The 21,808-nt window shown below is 36.1% G+C and overlaps 1 protein-coding gene, 1 long non-coding RNA gene and 1 pseudogene across 2 annotated transcripts; 1 reads left to right on the forward strand and 2 right to left on the reverse strand.

Annotated features, from left to right (window-relative positions):
• Positions 1-445: 445 nt before the first annotated feature.
• Positions 446-8,207, reverse strand: LOC116200610 (annotated as a pseudogene).
• LOC116199130 lies at positions 5,879-7,680 on the forward strand. Its single transcript, XR_004155471.1, has 2 exons — positions 5,879-6,149; positions 6,374-7,680. It is a non-coding gene; the product is annotated as an uncharacterized LOC116199130 (long non-coding RNA).
• An 11,441-nt stretch (positions 8,208-19,648) lies between the features above and the next one.
• LOC116199164 (cytosolic sulfotransferase 5-like) lies at positions 19,649-21,001 on the reverse strand. Its single transcript, XM_031529455.1, has one exon. It carries the CDS (start codon positions 20,866-20,868, stop codon positions 19,864-19,866), a length of 1,005 nt encoding a protein of 334 aa, XP_031385315.1. The 5' UTR covers positions 20,869-21,001; the 3' UTR covers positions 19,649-19,863.
• Between the last annotated feature and the right edge of the window lie 807 nt (positions 21,002-21,808).

The raw sequence follows: 21,808 nt of genomic DNA on the forward strand, positions 1-21,808 counted from the left end.
GGTCCATACAGGCTCACCCCTTGGCAGAACTTGTCGAAAGGCCTCATCAATCAGCAAATAGGACCATTTCCTTCAGCCTCAAGTTGTTGGTGAAGTTCCATAAAGGGGCATGGATAGGATTGAACTCTGGAAACTTTTGGTTACCATGTGAGGATGTATGCGCTACACCTTTTTCTTCGGTAGGATAACAAGACCAACTCCCATTACAAAAGAAAAACACCCTACAAACTACAAACGCGGGGTAAGGAAGCCCCAATAATATCACCAAATAGTAGTGAACCAAGTTCGGTTCGTTGTGCACCATTGCGCTACACCCTCTTTGATCGTTATTATATAATTTCATCATTCCTGGGGGAGAGTTTGCACAGTCTATCTAAACAGTAAATCGAGTACGGTTGGTATAGGTTGCATTGGTACTGGAAAGTAGGCAATGAACAACTCGCTTCTAGAGCTTTAAACCCGACCCATGGAACTTCTCCTCAATGATGCGGTGGATCCTCTCAATCATATCAGGAGTCAAATAGCTTACCCAATCTCCCACTTCACCCTTTCTGAAGAATGACCTGTTCTCGTGCCCTGTCAAGAGTTTGCCATTCTGATTCACCTCTAGCTTGCTCAAATTGTCGAAGCTGCAGAGCCGTAGGATCTCATCAACCCCACCATCAACTTCCTCCTCATCTTCCGAGAAAGGGCAGCCCAGGAAATCAGCCAATCTCTTCAACTGTTCACGAGGTTTCTCCTTCATTTCCTCATACGTTAGGAAAAAGACCTTATGGGGCATCTCCAAGCTGGCCTTGTAGTAGCCCAGAACATGGTCCCAGAATGGTCCATTTATGCTCACCACTCTGCAAAACTTGTCAAAGGTCTCCTCAAGTGAGCTTGTCGTCCCAATTTCCTTGGGCAGTAAATTATTTGTAAATTGCCATAGGGAGACATATGTGTCCTTCGGGTTCCTGCACAAGTACACAATCTTGCATTCAGAATCCTTCATGGACTCTGGAAGTGATGGGGATGTGGGTGGCAAACAGCCTTGGGGAAGTGAATGAGGAGAGGTCCGGATTCGTGTCCAACATATGGAGAAATTCCAAGAAAGGTACGAGTTCGTGCGGATTTTTCCGAAGCAAGGGATGATCCACTTTGTGAATGGTTAATGCCGTACCCAATAGGGTTGGCTTCATCGTATATTTATAATTTCAGAATTACAAGGTAAATACTTATACATGGTATGTGTATCTCCTAATAAGGGTAAGAATACCCGAAATATATTCTAATAGACCCCCTCAATCTGTTGGATGCGAAGACACTGACAGATTACGACAGTGTGTTTGGAATGCCAAAATCGAGAGATTCTTGGCGAGTATGTCTGCCAATTGAGCTAATGTAGGAACAGAGCGAACAAGAAGATCCCCTCGTTGAATTTGTTCCCGTTCAAAATGGTAATCCACTGCGATGTGCTTGGATCGTTGGTGCTGAATTGGGTTTGCAGCTAGATATGTGGCACTAATATTATCACAGCACGCTATTATTGGACTTGGAGCATGCAGGCCAATGTCGAGCAACAATTGCTGGATCCACAAGGTTTCTGCAACCACATAGGCTAGAGCTCGATACTCAGCTTCTGTCGAGCTTTTAGAGATTGTCGGTTGCTTTTTAGATCACCAGGAGATCAAGTTTGGTCCGACAAACACAACATAGCCGGTTGTTGACCTCCGAGTATCTGGGCACCCAGCCCAATCAGCATCGATGTAGGCTGTTATCTGAAGATCAGAAGACTGAAAATGGAGCCCATGGGTGGACGTGCCAAGAAGATATCGTAAAATCCTCTTCACCGCCTGAAATTGAGTGGTGCGCGGAGCATGCATAAACTGGCTGACCAAGTTCACTGCATAACAAATGTCAGGCTTTGTAATAGTAATGTATTGCAAAGTACCAACCATACCGTGATATTCAGTAGGATCATCCAATAAATCACCATCTGTTAGTGATAGGTGAGTTCGGGACGATAAGGGTGTCTTGACCGCTGTTGATTTATCAAGTCCAAAACGAGAAAGGACATCAGAAATATATTTCTGCTGAGAAATGAATAATGTGCCAGAAGGACGAGTGGCGTGAATGCCAAGGAAAAAGTGTAAAGGACCAAGATCCTTCATTGCAAATTCATCTGATAGGATTTTGATGAAACGTTCTAGAAGAGTAGAAGAACTTCCTGTAAGAATTATGTCATCAACATAAAGAAGAAGTAACATTGTATGAGAACCACTGTGATATATGAATAGGGATGAGTCAACTGAACTAGGATGAAATCGTAAAGTTGAGAGAAAAGAGCTGAACCTAGTGAACCAAGCCCGAGGAGCCTGCTTCAGTCCGTATAGAGATTTATGGAAGTGACATATGTGATGTGGAAATTGTGGATGGACAAATCCCGGAGGTTGACGCATGTATACTTCCTCAGCTAAAAATCCATGAAGAAATGCATTTTTGACGTCTAATTGACGTATAGACCATGAGTAAGAATGAGCAAGTGAAATAATTAGACGAATGGTAGATGGCTTGACGATTGGACTAAAAGTTTCATGAAAGTCTATACTAGATTATTGACGAAACCCTTGAGCCACAAGATGAGCTTTGTATCGCTCTATTGTCCCATCAACACAATATTTAATCCTGTACTTCCAAGTACTGCCAACCACATTTACCTGAGGATTCAGGGGAACTAGACTTCAAGTACCATTCTGAATAAGTGCATTAAATTCGTCGGCCATGGCTTGACGCCAATTAGGATCCTTAACTGCCTACGAGTAGCATGTCGATTCCAAAACAGAATTGCATGAGAAAGTAAACAAAGAAAATTTAGTGTTACGCTTGTGAATGCCGGATTTTGCACGAGTAATCATTGGATGGTGATTGTCGGGTGTGGGAGGTAGAGTGGCAGGTGGGGCTCGGTTCGTTGTAGGAGGTGGAGGAAATTGGGTCGGATCAGGAGAGTTGGGCAGGATTCGGCCCGGTGAGGTAGAATGAGGCTGGGCAGAGGCTGGCTGAGTGGAGGAGGATTAGGCTGAGTGATATAGGGCTTGTGAGGCCTTAGATGGATCGGTAGATTGAGGATTGGGCTGTCCAGTTGGAGTAGTGGACCGAGTAATGTCTGTGGGCTATGTTGGGCTTTGTTGGGTTGTGTTGGGCTGTAGTGGGCTGTGGTGAGCCGGGCTAAATTGTATTATGGGCAGGGGACGAACTGTGGGCTAAGAATGAGTTGTAACAGAGGAATGGCGAACGAAATTAATTTCTTGTAGGGGAAACAAGTCTAATTAAACTTGACATGTCTGGAGGTATAAACTTTATTTTCAATTGGATCAAAACACCGATAACCCTTGTATTCTGTAGCATATCCTAGAAAGACACATTCGTTGGAACGGGGTTCTAATTTGTGAGAAGCATATGGAGTGAGGTTTGGAAAACAGGCACACCGAACACCCTTAGAAAATTGTAGTCAGGAATTTTATTAAATAATTTTTCAAAAGGAGACCGATTTTGAAGAAAAGGAGATGGTAGACGATTAATTATGTAAGCCGCAGTTAAAGCCGCATCTACCCAAAATTTTGGAGATAATTGACTTTGAATTAGCAAAGTACGAACCATATCAACAATATGTCTATGCTTACGTTCAGCAACACCATTCTGTTGCGGTGTATGTAGGCATGACATTCGAAGAGAAATTCCTAACTCTTGAAATAAATTACGAAATTGAGAATTATTGAATTATAGACCGCCATCACACTGAAAAATTTTGATCTTCCGATTAAGAAAATTTTCAACTTGTGTTTTGAATGTGCAAAAATTATGGAATACCTCATATTTGCATTTTAGTGGAAAAATCCACGTATATCGGGAAAAATCATCGACAAAGATAACATAATATTTAAAGTTCATATTAGATAAAATAGATGATTGCCATACATCGGCATGTATTATTTCCAAAGGGAAAGAGGATAAATGTTCAACATTTGAGAAAGGCAAACGAGTAGACTTTCTCAAATTACAAGATATGCAAAAATCCTTAAAAGAAGAAAGATTGGAAACCAGATTACGAGATCTAATAATTCCCGAGGGAACTTTATTCGGGTGGCCTAGAAGGCGATGCCAGGTTGTAGGAGAAGTTGTGGTGGTGATAAGGGCAGTGGGTTGAGGCAATGTGATTGGGTATAAAGACCCATCAGAATGGCTGCTGAGCAATATCTTCTCTGAGTTGTTGTCCTTAACAAAGAAACACGAGTCAGTAAAAATGACAGAACAGTTGTTGTCTTTACATAAACGTTGTATGGAGACTAGATTGTAATCAAGATCAGGAACGTAGAAAGCATCTTTAAGTTGAAGTTTAGTGTTAGAGGTAGGAATTGTTACAGAACCAATGCTTTTTATTGGCAGTAAGGATCCATTTTTGACAATAACACCATCAGAACCAGAATATGGAGTCGAGTGAGAGAGAATACCTTCGGTATTGACCATGTGGTTGGAGGCCCTAGAGTCAAGATAAGCCTCATGAGTTGAAGTATCATTCAGACTTGTTGGGAATTGGTGTATACCCTAGAGGCAATCTTACATCAATTCTGTAATATGACATATATTTCATTATAATACGAGGCATTTATGTTATTGTGTGGGTTGCGCTAAATATTAATTTTACACAATAACATCCTTGGAATAGTAGGTTCAACAGGCATCAAGTGTGACTTGATTGTGAGATCCTATAATGACTTAACACTATTTCTAAATGTCCATAGTCAAGTATTATCGTTAATTAGGACGACAATGGTGCGGTTAGACTAGTGTGGGTGTTGATTGATGACCAAGTCTCACAGGTCATGGATGTGGAGATATCGAGTCACACCGCAGGTATACATTATGAGTAATGTGTACTGGACTGACCCGTCATGAGACTGTTACATGGGTTGTTACGTGACTGTCATTTGCAGATCTCATAGTGACTATGGTGCAGTGGTCCTTTGACTTGAGCTCATCACGGTTTCCTACATGTAATGTCGTATACTTTGATACTATCAAATGCCACCGTAACAGGCTGGTTATAAAGATAGTTATTGGGTATACCACAAAGCATGGAGAGGAATGTGAGTGACCAAGATAGGATTTGTCCCTCCTACGTAATGGGAGTGATATCTCACGTCCGCTTGGTGGGCAGAGTCTATAAGTGTATGCATGCCCAAATGAGTCGATATAGGGATATCGAGCTCATTTGTTCTGATAGACTTGCCCGAGAAACCAAGAAAGAGAGATTTAGCCATACAAGGATGACAACGACCATGCCTTGGGCTCAATAGAGATATAAAGGACAAATAGATTATACTACACAGTAACACAGGTCACAAGGTTTGTCGAGAAATTGACTTTCCGATTACTTAAGTAGTAGCGATGCATTGATAGATGCCGCTCACTGTTTGTAATATTGAAATAGAGATTTTGATATTACTGTCAACGTAATCGGGAACCTACAGGGTCACATACTACGACCAAATCGACAGGATGATTTTGAAACACTAAAACTGTCTAATAGAAATTAGACGAGTTACGGTGCGATTAGTTAATCGGATATTTAATGAGATTAATTTACCGATTAATTAGACCCGATTTATTAGATTAATTAGACTCGATTCAATACACGTAATACACAAAATAAAGACACACGGGACCCTAGAACCGAAGCCACTTGGCAATTACATGAATGGCCACACATGGCCATTTTGCATGGTGAGCCATATGGTCATCCACTTGGCCATTTGCATGGAAGCCATGCAAAGTCAAACCTCACCCACGTTGCATATAAATAGTAAGAAAGGTTCAGATATATATGTGAATGTATGTGCGTGTGTTTTACTCATATACATATATATGTATGACATATATATGTGTGCGTGTGTGTTTTGTGTATATAAGTGTATGTGCGTACGAGAGTTCATATCGAATTGTTCGATTTGAAGATGACCATTAGTCATATTATTATCGGAGTCACACCGATGTTTCTTTTGAGCGTTGGCTGCTAGCACCGCCGATCTCGAAGTCCTGTCGAGGAAGTCGGTGTAGATACCGGTAGAAGCGTCACGCTTGGGACGCTCGATCGACGGTTTAAAAGATTTCAGGTATACTTTATCTACTCCTATTTTTCTAGTAGGTCTTGGAATCTAGTTTCACGGGTAGGAAATTTTGAATTTCTATTCCTTTTTCGCTTCCGTAGGCCCCGTGAAACTAGTAAGACTAAGGGCAGCCAAGAACTTTGGATAACTCAAGGCAGGATTATGGTTATATAGCTCGTAACATTGAATGGCAGTGTGACTTGGACTATTGCAAACTTGACAAATCACAGCAGCAGGGCCATGTCCCAAAATTCCATCATTAGCAGAAGGTGGATTATTGAACGACCTTACCAAATTGGGAGACTGGAAAGGTGCACCTCTGGCCATGGGAGATTAAGAGAAGCCTCCTCGGTTGTAAGCCCCTCGTCCACTTGTGCCACGACCACCAGACATCTGGGGTGTCCAGTTATTATTACCCCAGTTGGGTCCAATGTTTCTCCATTGACTGTTGTTACGGCCACCTCGATCGCGACCGCAATTGCCACGTCCTCCACGAGAATGGCCACCCCCTCGAGCAGTTTGGGTAAGTGTCTGGAGCGCAGTTGGCTGAGTTGTGACTGAAATAGAGGTAGGCTTCGAGTAGAATTGCTCGAGCCTCTTTTGCTGATGTGTGAGGTTTGTTCGAAGAGTCTCGAAGGTCAGTGGATCCCAATCGTTGGCATTTGTGGTGACAAAGGACTCGTATTCCTTAGGGAGATCTGCAAGAGCATATGTAACCAGGTCCTCATCAGATATGGGCTTTCCAATTTCTCGAAGCTCATCACCTAACACCTTCAGATCACGAAGGTATTTGTCGGTTCCTTGATCAGTGAGTTTCACACGGGAAAGAAGAATCTTGATATCGACGGCCCAAGAGTGTGTACGCTCCACGAATCGAGTCTGGAGACAATCCTAGACGGCCTTGGCAGTCGGTAGGTCATGCACATCTTCGAGAAGATCCTCAGCGATGGTTGCAAAGATCCAAGAACGGATGTGTTGATCTGTGCGCATCCACCCAGCGTGATTGGCATCCGTGCTCTCTGGGCAGGAGAAGCTGCCATCGACATAAGAGAAAAGATCATGAGAGAGTAAGAAAGTGGAAAATAGGGACTTTCATATGATGTAATTCCTCTGGGTCAGAGTGATGGTGATCAGATCCGTGATGTTAGGGGTTGCGATAGTTCCGGTGTTTGTGTGAAGAATTTGGGTAGAGAAGGATGGTTGAGTAGTCAGTGGATTGAGGGATATTGAATTTGCAGAAGATGGATTAGGTGAGGAAGAGGCAAAAGGGTTGGTATTGGGGTTTTCTCTATCTGAGGCCATGGCAGGTGATGTGAGGTGATTGGAGGGGTTGTCGGTGAAGAATTTTTTTTTTTAGACTAATATATTGGCTCTGATACCATGTGAATGGTTAATGCCGTACCCAATAGGGTTGGCTTCATCGTATATTTATAATCTAAGAATTACAAGGTAAATACTTATACATGGTATGTGTATCTCCTAATAAGGGTAAGAATACCCGAAATATATTGAAATACACTTTTATATTAGAATACTAGTAGGATCGGTTTAGGAGGAAAAATAGGATGGCTTTAAGCCATATGGTGCCTGACTTGGGGGTGGACGCAAGGACGATGTCGGAGTCCAGAGCCCTGAAGTGGTGTTGAATTGGGAGGATCATGTTCAGTTGGCGGGTGGTGTACCAGAAGCCTTGGTAGAAGTGCATGAACATCGGGAGCCAGCCATTTCAGATGGGAGTGTGCTAATGTCTACATTCATCTGTTAGGTTGTCGACTTCTTGGAGATATCTGGGGAGGCGAGAGTTGTAAAGGGCTAACATGGTGGATGAGACAGATGGATAATCACGCAGCGAAATTAATTATAATCTATTAATTTGCGTACGAATACCAGAAAATAATATTCTATAACCTGTTGAATCTATGAATATCAAGGAATAGGCATCTAACTCAAATTGGATCCAAGATTAGGCGAAAGAGCACGGTAGCTCCAAAACTTTATTAAAAAAAACATCAATTGTCTTAACCCTAGGGTTTACAATGCTTAAAAGAAATTAAAACGCTTAAATTACACGAAAGATATAAACTTTTCCTAAAATTGTAAAAACGTTCAAATAATATAAAAATACTCGTTTGAAACCATAAACGATGGAATTCGGTCTAAATTTTGTCTTTTCACAGCCAAAGGCAGCGAGTTGTGCTCCAAAGGCCGTTTCCCTCGAAACAGGATTATCAGAATCTGTTTTTCTCAAGGTACTGATTTACCACTTCTTTTGCCACATCATATAACCAGGAAGTACGTTGGCAGTGAAGTGAAGAATTGACTTGAATAAGATATATATATATATATATATATATATATATATACATATAGATAGATAGATAGATGGTGACTCATGATGGTTTTGTTGTGTGTGTCGTCCGGCCCTAGCTACAATAAACTAGAGAGAGAGAGAGAACTGAAAACACACGTAGTTGCTATGCGGCGCCCAAGGTTTCGACCACTTGCAATCTTGGCAGAGGACAAGATTGGTTTCTGCTCTGATTATATCGGTGCAGGGTGTTGAGGGAGATTGCCGATCAACTTGCTTGATTATCATAATGTTTTCTTTCTTTCTCCTATAAATAAATGGGAGGCTCCCCACTTGGTTCAAGACGCACATTGTTGAGGATATTAATTTCACATAGAAAAGATGAATCAATATTTATTGGTTTATATGAGATTTGAATATCACCAATTATCAGTTTCAGCTTTTAAGTGGATATAGGCTCTCATGTAAGTCAAATGAAAATCCAATACACGCACCAAGAGGCAAAAGCACCTCAGACAATTTGAGCACGAGAGAAATTATTGTGAGTGTGTGTTGTGTGCGTGAGAGTGGGTACGTTTGGTGTGGGAGAAATTGTGTGATACTTGGAGATGTTTGTTGGGTGTGAATGCGCGGTATATTGATAACAAACATATGCTTTGAAATAAATTTGGACGGCATTTGGTTCGGGAAATTTGAGATTTTTACGTAAAAGCTTATTCTAAAAAAGAGATTGTTCAGAAAGAAAATTTTCGAAGTTTATTCTAAAAAATGATTGTTCAGTAAGAAAAATTTCACTATGTTTGGTATGTATTGAAATACTTAGCATTGGCATGTTTAATATTTCCGTGGGAAGCATCACGAATTTGGGTAATTTTGATAGAGTTATGATGTTAGATAAACAATCAACTCGGTCTTGCATCCTATATGAGTTCATTATCCGTATAAGTATTGTTCAGCTTTTATGAATTTATTTTATTTTTTCGAACAAGAAAGCTAGAGCTTATATATAAAATAACTTCTTCAAATGGAAGTACAAAAATATCGTCTTTTTTGTCTTTTCTCTTTGTTTGTCCCTTAAAAATTTTCTATGTTTCACTATTTTGTTTCTTGTACTTAAAAAAAAAAATCGTTCTATCTTCAGTATGGTTCTTGCTAATAAATTGCAGCAATTTTTTTAAAAAAGTGCTATGAATTATATTGGACTCACATGATGTTAGGACTACTTTATATGGGCATATGCAGTTGCAAAACGCAATAAAACATGTTATTTAAGTCTGACACGGTAGATATTCCGTAGAAGGATATTTTAGTTTTGATGAATTTATTTTATTTTTTTAAAAAAATTAGAGCTTAAATATAAAATACCTTCTTCAAATGGAAGTACAGATAGATTGTCTCTTTTTGTCTTTTCTCTTTATTTGTCCCTCAAAAATTTTCTGTTTCACTATTTTGTTTCTTGTACTAAAAAAAATCATTCTATTTTCTATATGGTTCTTCTTAATAAATACAACAAAATTTCTTTTTAAAAAAGTGATATGAGTATATTGAACTCACATGATGTTAGGACTAATTTATATGGACATATGTAGTTGCAAAAACGCAATAAAATATGTTATTTATGTCTGACACAGTAGATATCCCGTAGAAGGATTTTCAGTTTTTATGAATTTATTTTATTATTTTAAAAAAGTTAGAGTTTAACTATGAAATAACTTATTCAAATGGAAGTACAAAAAGATAATCTTTTTTGTCTTTTCTCTTTGTTTGTCCCTTGAAAATTTTCGATGTTTCACTATTTTGTTTCTTGTACTTAAAAGAAAAAATCGTTCTATTGTCAATATGGTTCTAGCTAATAAATTACAACGACTTTTTTTTTTAACTAGTGATATGAATATATTGGACTCATGTGATGTTAGGACTACTTTATATGGACATATGCAGTTGCAACGCCATAAAACATGTTATTTATGTCTAACACGGTAAATGTTGAGTCTGGTAAGAGTCAAAGTCAAGTAATATGGTAGTGATGGTATCAAGTTCTCATTTAGCCCTTGCCGAAAGCCATAGGAGCAGTACATTGCAAGTCTCCTTTCAATGTTAGTGACTATTAAACACAACTAAAATCCAATCCAAAGGATAAACTAAAGAAGAGATGGTGACTTGGAAGCTCAATCTCCGCCATATATATTTGTTTATGAGACACAAAAGATTCAAAAATGAATCTTATATTCCTTCCAAATATATATATAAAGCAATAATTATTTATTGGCAATTAGCATTGCTGATTAAGTATCAACAGCTATTGAAACTTGGTCAATCCACATATTGATGATCGGTGTCAATAAGCTTATCATAATGACTCTAAGCTTCAACTTCCTTTCGTGATTTTCTTTAAATAGGGAAATGGCAAGTACTTCACAATTTAGAATACATGAAATTTTCCTAGAATCATAGGTGAATCGTTGTGTAAATTGTAGATACTATTAACTAGAAGAAAGAAATTTTCCGTCGTTGTTATTGTTATTATTATTATTATTATTAAGGAAAAAATAAAGAATGAAATTCAAGAAATTGGAAGTCAAGTGTCAACGAGCAAAGGGGGGTGATCCAGGCAAGCCTTCAAATCAACTTGGGATATTGACTTTCAAATGAATGAAATACAACCAATGGGAGTTACTTCAAGCGGTTAGCCGCTTGTTTTATTTAAATAAGGTTTCACATTCGAGTCTTTATGAATGCAGAAAATCAACGTTGTGAGAACTTTACCCTCCGTAGTGAACTGACATGGCTCGACTGGATTAATCTGGGCCCAATTGAGCTTTCAAATACAAGATTCACACCAAACAAAAAAAAGGAATGAAATACAAATGACTGAATAGTTCATATCATGCAGCAAAAATGACCTGTCCTTTTTTTTCCCTTCCATATTTATTTATTTTCACTATTTTTTCGGTGGAATTTATTATATAAACAGATTGATTTTAATTTTAATAAATGAGCTGCCATATGGGATTAATTTTGGCTGTCCATTGATAGAATTAGACATACAAGACAATTATAATATATATATATATGGGTTTTATTCTCATATAGCCCATAGTTTATGCGTTTTTTCAAATCTATTTTATGCGTTAAAAAGTGTCTAATATATCCCATGGTTTACATTTTGTTTCAAATCTATTCCGGCGTTATATGTTATGTCAATGAAACGTTAGTAGGCTCCAAATCTATCCCATGGTTTTAATTTTTTTTCTTAAATCTATTCTATGGTCTTAATTTTTTTCTCAAATCTATCTCATGATTTTAATTTTTTCTCAAATCTATCCCGGATATGAATAACTATAGTGGCAAGATCGTTAAACATTGACGGAGATATAACGGCGTGATAGATTTGAAGAAAAATATAAACCATGGGATATATTAGACACTTTTTAAAGCATATGATAGATTTTACAAAACGCGTAAACCATGGGCTATATAAGGTAAAAACCCTTATATATTAAAACAAAACATAAGTCGAATTCTCATGCTACCACATCATCAAAAATAAAAACAGAGCTCTCTCACTTTGTCATGTCATCACTTATGTATTAAGAAAAAATTTTATCGATGAAATACATAATTATGTAAACATTATATTTGCTTTTAATGCAATGGAATATATAATATACTTTTATATTGACAACAATTTATATATAGTCGGAAAATACATATATTCGGCAGCTCATATGTGGCAAGTAAATTAAAAAAATAGTGAAAGTGTTTTATAAAAGTAACACAAAATCTAGCATTATAGAAAATGCATATATGCTATGATACGATGATATATATGTAATCTTGATATTGACAACTGTATATATCTGTAGCCGTTTACATTATATGAACATATATAATTGAAGACATATGTTGGCTGCTTACATACAAATTTACATTATATATGGGCAAATATATATATAGATGGCGTTTACATCTAAACTGAAACGACTGTATTTCCATTTGTAAAGACGTGTGGGTATCTTTGCGAACTTATATATATATATAGCATAATGCGTTGCATGCTCATCCAGTATTAACACCGATCTTATGCTGGTCATTTCAAAACGATTTTATCAAGTTTTGAGTTTATTATTTTCATTCAATTGATATATTTGACTCACATATTTTAATTCATTTTTGTTTTACATATTTGCATGGAAAAAAAAATTCTTTACATTTTTTTGGTTTATCTATAGCATAATAGATTTTAAGGTTTTATAATGATCTATTACATGTTAAAAGAATTGAGATCTAGAAAAGATACATGTATAGGCTATTTTATCTATTTAGCTATCTTCTCTCATAATTTCTTATATCTCAATTTCTTCCAATAAATTTTTAATTTGTGTATATATTTATAACATATTTATTTACTGGAATAATTAAAAGTTTTCTTTGTAAGGTCCTATGCAACACACGAGTATTTAGCTAACTTATATAAAAACAAAGCTCGAACCTAATTTTCATGCCGCCACATCCTGAAAAACATATGGTGATGCCACCTCATTATTTATAAAGTAAAAAAAAATTATATTCTTATAAGGAAATTTTATTAATTAATTATGTAGTAAATATATAATTTTTTTATATAAGGCACAACGAAATATATATAAATTAACAAAATATGACATAAGACATAAAGGAATATATACAAGGGAACAAAATATGCAATAATACATATATTATATATACATCTCCCAATATTGAAATTATATATCACTGAATATAGCTCAATAAATGCATTATAATAATTTACATTGTCATATATAATATAAAAGATATAGTTGTCGCACCAAAATATATATATATATAGTTGCCACTTCAATTAAATATATATAGATTATAATGGTTAGTATATATAGATTAAGTATATATATAGATAAATTATTAAATATATTAAATATATAATTGTTGTTTTCGGACAATTTAATATCAATGTATATATAGTCATCTGCCTAGCCGTATATTGATTAAAGGAGAACAATATTCTATATATAATTCAAAACCTCTTTTTTCCTTTCTTCTCCAAATTTTTATTTTTTTGGTTGAGTATTGATTCATCGAATGATTTTTTAATGCAAATTTCAACCTAATTGCTTTGATATTTTGATTGTTTTAATAATCTTCTCCGAATTCTTTTTCTTGATTGAACTTTGATTTGTTGGATGAACTTTATTCGAGATTGATTGTTTTGATATTGATTATATTGACAGGGTCTCTATTCCAATTCCATTATGAGTGTCGCTTCAGTAACGGTAAGACTTTTCTTATTTATATATCTTGAATATTTCTTATTTCATAATAAAATGGAAATATTACCTCAATGAATATCCAGTTAAGTAGTTTTATTTATTTATTCTTATTCTTTAGTTAAATTTTGATGTGTAGAATGGAATTTTTGAACAAATTTCTTTTTCAAACTAATTTTTTCAATATTGATTATCTTAATAAAATCTTTATTGCAATTGTATTATGGTTGTTGCTTTAATAATGAAAAATCCTTATATATATATATATATATATTAAGACCTAAATTTACATTAATTAACAATACGAATAAGATTTTGATATGTCAAGATTTCTATTTTTAAATTCCTTAGTAATCGTCCACGTAATGTTTTCATCTAGTTATATATAATACATGATGCATGTCATTTAACATGTTACTGTCAAAGCTTTTGTCTTGATGATTTTATTATTGCAAACTGCTAGTGATATACTTAATTCTTGAACTGGTTTCACGAATTTCAGATGGGAGATTATTTATGTGTGTGTGTGCATATATATATATATATATATTGATTATTTCATATCTATATAATCCATAATAAGAAAGAAGAAGAGAAAGGGAAAAAAGATAGCAAGGGAAAAAAAGAAAAAAAGAAAAAAAAAAGATACGCATGAAATATGAAACTGAAATTCTTTCTAAGTGAATAAGTCGATAAATACACTACGTGCCAACTAACAATCAGTTATGACATTTCGGTTTGGCCACATAGGCACTGTGTTTATGGTTATTGCTCTGGACGAGTTATCTCGAGGAAGAACTGAAGCAGGGAGGGCGGCATGGGTCAACTGAAATTACAGAGGCGGGTTGCTGAGAGTTTTTACAGCAAAACGGTACTACTTTGATCAATTCTTTAATTTCCCCCTTTTTTTTTAAATACAGTAATTCCATTGAAATTAGTCGAGCCCTTTCCTCTTACTGGATTTTAGCATTATATTTGCATGCTTATGCTCTTAGTAGTGCTATGATAAGAGAAGGAAGGTCTTAATTTTAATCAAGAGAAACTAGAGGTTTTGCTTGTGGGTTAAATATCTGAATATCTTCTTGCTCGATATTTCGAAATTCTGCTTTGAATGTGATTTCCTCAATCTTAAGCCCTTACAAAGAATTCATGCATATGCATTATAATTGTCGGATTCACGGGGAAATGATGGCCCATTTGAAGGAGATGACAAGTTTGGAATGTTAATATTTTCTTTTTTAGCACCAATTGACAAGATCATGCCAGGCCTTGACACACACTAAAATGTCTTGATTGTATGATCAAAGTGGAAATGGAAACTTTATACATGATACATCCACAATCCCATTATGCAAGATGCATAGCATACTCCTCGTGCACTATGTAATTTTGTCCTTAATAATTTATATGTACGGCGTTAGGCCTGGTTTCACCTCCCAGTATATCAATTGCCATGGATCAAAGTGAGCTACCTTGTGTCTATACTGCACCATAGAAAGAAAAGAAAATTTGATAAAACAACTGAAAATTTGGTATCTTCTATTAAATGCCATACAAAGAGGTATAAAGCAAATGAAAATGCCATCTTCTCTTAGCCATGAATAATATGGGTTGAAGACATATATCGTTGAGCATAAAGTTTTGTTCAAAGACAGATAGTTGAACTATTTATCCATATAGAACACCCAATTCCATCATTACTCAGGCATTACCTGGTCTGGTTATATCTGCCCCTTTCTCAGCTCTCTGCTGGCTTTTATCAATTTCTGACTTGCAATATCATCAGTTACCCTTTCTTCCCGGTAAAGAATATGTCATGTTATGAGCTTAGGAATCTTGCTGCTGTACGTTGTAGCTGATATATCTGTTGGTTTTGCAGCAGTTGATTGGTCATTAATTTTTCAGTTCTGTGCTTGCCTATTATCGGGCACGTTTTCTCATATCCTACTTTTGTATCCCGTGCCTATTGTCTTCTCTTCTAAGTAGCTTCGGTTTGATTTTAATGCCCTTTTCGCTATGAATTGCCTCTTTTCTGATAAAGATTTATGCGAATAAGTTTATCTTAACAAATCAGCAATAATCTAATCAATTCCTACCAATAATCAATTACCACTAGGCTTTTACTATTCGAGACAATAGAAATAGATTTCTAGCTTGTATGCGCACTACTGTATTATACTTAATTTTTATTATGTTCTCATGTACGCCTTTAGCATTAATCTATTTTGTCTGTTATTTGTGTTTCATGTTACCACTTTAGTTAGGTCTCTCTTCCAGGGGAAAGAAATTAATCTACCCCCACATTGTCGAATTGGTATGCTCGCCCTACACCTGAACAAACGAAGGAGGAGAATCGTTGCTAACAAAGAACACCTGAACAGGTACTGTCTAAGTGCTATTGGCAGAGGGTGCTCATCAGTCATCAGAGTAGTCGTGGCCACCAGCGCCTTCCATGATTTCCAGCTCCTTGTATGTTCATCATTCTGCCCTAAAAACTAGACACGGTACATTCTGTTATGCTTTTTCTTGATATTTTATATTTGCGTTTACAATGTACTTGCTCTATAGTACTTTATTACATAAATATATATATATATATATACTGATTTGTACTCACTTTTTATCTCTCTGTCATTGGTCAGTTTTTATTACATAGAATTCTTAATTCCCAATCGATCTTTATTTTATTTTATTTTAATCTCTGATGTGCTTTTGCCTTGCTCTCTCCTAGAATTGGAATGGTAGCGACTGTTATGCTTTTGCTATTGGACGCACTGTAACCAATCCATTTCCGTATTTGTTGCTCTTACTATATGACCTGTTCGAACATCTTCTTAAAGATGCACTTCCAAAGTGCGCGCCACCTTCCAGGTGCTTCCTTGTAATTTCACGTCAAATCCACCACATTGAACTGTTTTTTAGTGTGCCATTTGTAGGCTTGACTTGATTAATTTATTGAATGCATCATTTGTTTCAACTATACCAATTATCTAATGATATTGCCTTGAGACGTTCTACACATATTCAACTTATAGCTTCATATCTTTCCCTATGTGATTTCACATGAGCTCGATGTCTTACACATCGCGTTTTAGTCTCATCTTGTCTCTATCTTAACTATCCTCCTTTGCCACAAGGACATTATGTCGTTTTGTTGTTGATATCAAGTTTCTGTTAAATGGAGGCCCTGACTCATTTTTCCTGGAGATGACATTGAGTGTTGGTTGTCTGATATGTCTTCTTATTGACTTTAGAACCCCAAGTCTTAGAATGTCTATTCTACAAGGATGACACCTCCCATTATGCAACCCATAATCTTATGTTTATGAAAGCCTTATACAAATTCAATTTTTTGTCATAAATGATCTATACGATTAAGGAGTTCACAATGTCTCTTCCTTTTTAAGTTGCTGTAAGCTATTCTTGGTTATCAATTTTATGACTATCTATCCATACTGCACTTATTCTTGAACTTACTTTTCTTCTTTAATCTGACATCAAATTCCGATTATTCTCTTTTACATCTTTATTTCTTTCAGTTAACTACATTTGCTTTTTCATCTGTTAATTATTTTATGAGGCAAAAAAAGACATGTATAATGGCAACATAAGTGACTCATTCTGGTTCTATTGCTTTATGCAGAGGGGTTTCTAATGCTAACATGCCTTATTTGTGCATGCTGTGTTCTTCATAGTGTTGATGTGTTTTATCAGATTAACCAGTTGGAGAAACACAAGGATGTTGTTGCTCAAGCACTACTTGTTGCAGTCTTGGAACAGTTGACACCCTTTGCAGTTTCAGTTGTAAATGCTCGATTTTAAGAGTGATCCAGAGGTTAGTCAATCAATTAAGTTGCCCTTGATATCCCTATTTTGTTGGATATCTGATTGAACTGATTTTGCTCATGAAGGCCTTCTAGAGAGTCCAAATTGCGGTTAACATGCTTTAGCCAATACTGCTACATCAGAAGTATTAAATAGTGAAAATAATGCTCGAGTTTTGATTCATTCTACTTTTGGTCCGTTTGGCAATACTTTTGTTATTTCAGTTCGAGTTTGTAGGATTATTTTGTCTTTCAATCGTTCTCTGCATAATATTCCTTGAAAACTAATCCTCCATTTGCTAAAGCTACCTTTATAAGTGCTTCTTTTATTGTTTTCTCTCATCCTGTTATTTTCTCTAATCATTATGTTGTTTTTGCGGACCAACCTTTATAGGTTTGATTAACGGTTGATTTAACAGTGTTTCCCTGAAGATAAGGTGATGAGATCTTTTTCCCTGCATCTCTTGGGTAATCTCCTAATCTATGAAAATTCATGTCATTAGTTATCGACTTCCTGTAGATGGATGTCCAAAAGTATAAGAAAGAATGTGTGTAGGAAGGAATAAGGTAATATGGAAGTTCGTGTTATATACTTCCAATAAATCTTATACATAGTAGATAGGAACAGGGAATATATCGTTATTGGGGAATGATCGATATGAAAATTATCAATTTTTGAAACGTTTTATATAGAAAACCTTCGAGTTTTGCAGAAGGATAGAAAGAAAATACGGAACAGAAAACGAGGAAAAAAAGGAGAAATAAAGATTTGGATTTATAAATAGTATTTATATCCATAGAGACAGAAAATTGAGACAGAAAATTTTCCGCCTCATGTGGATAAAGATAGAAAATTGAGACAAAAACTTCCATCTTATTCCCCTTGAGATGGTGCACGTTCCGTCTCAGGCTAGAAACGGAAAGGGAGATAGTATTGTCCGTCTCATCTTAACGAGAACGAAATCTGAGACAAAAAATTTCATCTCTTCATGATCCTTCTCAAAACTGAAAAAACTGAAAAATCCTTCTACGGGTAATGAACTCATATACGAAGAACGACCGAGCTGATTGTTTATCTAACATCACAAATCTATTAAAATTACCTAAATCCGTGATGCTTCCTGTGGAAATATCAAACATGCCAAGGCTAAATATTTCAATGCATAACAAACACAGTGAAATTTCTTCTTGAGCAATCACTTTTTTTAGAATAAACTTTCACGAGAATCAAATTTCTTAAAAATCTCAAATTTTCCTGAACCAAACGCCATCCAAATTTATTTCAGAGCATATTTTTGTTATCGATGACTCATCCAACCAGAATATAGCAGATTAATAAATAGACAAACTAGAATATAAATAATAAAGGAATTCATCTCAATTAATTCCGGAATATGTGACTATAATGAATGAAATTCCAAATTTAATTCTTTATAACATATCAGTTATTGCAAATAAAAATTTGATTATTTAAAAAAATAAAATAAAAAAATCTTTTTTTGGGTGTCCCTCCAATGCAAAGAGAGAGAGAGAATCAGATAATGCAATGCTGCGGGGATACGGCTCAATCAATCAGAGGGTAAATTACATTGTTGGTACAAACTTTATTACCAATGTAACACTCTGGTACAAACTTTAAAAAGTGTAACAATCAAGTACAATTTTTTTTAAAAATGTAACAATGTTATGCATTCCGTAAATTTGGGATGGACGCCGCTAACTTTTGATGATGTGGATCCTTTGTGGATTTTAACCTGTTAATCTTGATGATGTGGCTCATGCATGACTGTGCATGTGTCAAACTAACTAATTGAAAAAATTAAAATAAAAACCAAAATGAAAATAAAAATTGTTAAAAACTAAATATGAAACACTAAAAATAAATAATAAAATAATTTTTTTAAATATAAAATTGGAATATTAAAGATTAAAATAATCAAAACTAAAACTAAATTGAAAATATAATGAAAATAAATTTTAAAATAGAGAAATTAATACAATAAATAAAAATAATAAGGAAAATCCCAAAATAAAAATCTTTAAAAAAAAAAAATTTTAAAAGGAGAACAGTGGCCGGTGTGTATCGCTGATAACACAAAAGAACCAGACAATATGGAACCAATGGCCAAAGAGCCATTGACCAACCAATTAATAATTCCGAATACATAAACAAAATCAATGCAGATCCATTCCAGGGGCAAGATCAAGATAGATTATATATATATAGATATATGGGAGCTGACTGCTCGGTTATTAATTCATTCCGTTGCGGGATTAATTAAGTGGCTCAACTTGAAGAATTTCTAGAACTTTAATCCCAAATCACCGAACTTCTCTTCAGTGATGCGGTCGATCCTCTCAACCATCTCAGGAGTCAGATAGTTCACCCAGTCTCCAACTTCACCCTTTCTGAAGAACGACTTGTTCTCGTGTCCAGTCAGGAGCTTCCCAGTTTGATTCACCTCCAGCTTGCTCAGATTATTGAAGCTGCAGAGCCTTATGATCTCATCAACCCGGCCATCAGCCTCCTCCTCTCTTGAGAAAGGGCAGCCTAAGAAGTCGGCCAGTCTCTTCAACTGCTCACTGGGCTTGTCCTTCATTTCCTCGTACTTTAGAAAGAGGACCTTATGGGGCATCTCCAAGCTAGCCTTGTAGTAGCCCAGGACATGGTCCCAATGTGGTCCGAACATGCTAAACCCCCTGCAGAACATGTCAAAGGCCTCCTCGAGAGTGTTTGTGCCAATATCGTTAGGACTCATCTCTCTTGTGAAATGCCATAGGGAGACAAACGTGTCCTTAGGGTTCCTACACATATACACAAGCTTGCACTTGGATTCCTTCACGGACTCTGGAAGTGACACGAAGGGAATGTGGGTGGCAAACAGCCTTGGGGAGGTGAATGAGGAGAGGTCTGGATTCGTCCCCTCAACGTAAAGCCTGGTCTCTAAATGAAGCACAAGGTCATGTGGATTTTTCTGGAGCAAGGGATGATCTAGTAGTAGTTGCCTATCAGGTTCAGAGTAGCGTGAACGGTTCAGGAGGGCTAAGAGGATGGCCTTAAGCCATGTGGTACCGGACTTGGGTTGGGACAAGAGGAAGATGTCAGAATCTTGGGCCTTAAAGTGGTGTTGAGCCGAGAGGACCCCATTCAGGTGACGAGTAATGTACCAAAAGCCTTGGTAGAGGTGGTGGGAGGTGGGAAGCCACCCGTTCTCGGACGCGAGGGATCGAAGTAGTTCTTTGCATTCATCGGTTAGGTTGTGACACTGGAGATATGTTGGGAGGGAAAAGTCGCATGTGTTTGACATTATGGACGTGCAATGGAAGGAGGAGGTTGATCAGGTACCTAATAATCAGAAGAATTTGATCAAGAGAATTGTAGAAGGACAGGGGAGAAGGCCCTTCAATTAAATAGGCAGCTGAGCTAGTTAGCTAGCCAGCAGTGAGTCAGGGTTGCGTCTCGTGGGACTTTGTTGTAACAGGAAATTACAGTGCTCAATAACCAATTTTATAAAAAAAATTTATGTTCTGATCGATCTTTCTAGCCGTTACATATTCACATTATTATCCGATGGCAAAACGTGTTATTTATATTGAGCTGCCTTTACATACTTTCCGTAATGAAGCAAATTTATCATATCATGTCGGAGGTCCCTCTTGCTCAAGAACATACTGAACTAACTATCAGGAAAAAAAGAAAAAGAAAAATCTGAACATTCCCTGCCATTACTTCAGATCACATAGAATATATTGCACATCTATTCTACCTATTCCAATGTATGAGATTCTTTTTTTTTTTTTCTCTTTGCAAGGAATGTCTGAGATTCTTACAATTTTAATGGTGAAGATCTAGTTAATTTCAATAACTAAAATGTAATAAGATTTCAGCTGAGGAGATATACATATATTACCAAAAAAGATATGTGTGTATATATACATATATGATAAGTTCTTTCCTCAAGGGGAGCTAGCGCATTATGGCCGAAACGACAATAATAATGCTTTTTGTTTTTGGTGAACAATCCAATATTAATAAATTATTAAATTGTAGGCAATGACGCATGCATCCGTCTTATAATCAAAAAGTTTCAATTTCAGTACTTGTTGTGGGACTACACGTGCTCCTTTATTAGCTATTAAGATTTTTTTTTCATTAAACTATACCCACGGACCTCCCTTATACTCAAAAATACTAATAAGTCAATGTGGGTCTGAAACATTTTTTTGTTGATAAACAAATTAAGAAGG

Source organism: Punica granatum, chromosome 3, assembly GCF_007655135.1.
Source record: "Punica granatum isolate Tunisia-2019 chromosome 3, ASM765513v2, whole genome shotgun sequence".
In the NCBI taxonomy this organism is placed as follows: Eukaryota; Viridiplantae; Streptophyta; class Magnoliopsida; order Myrtales; family Lythraceae; genus Punica; species Punica granatum.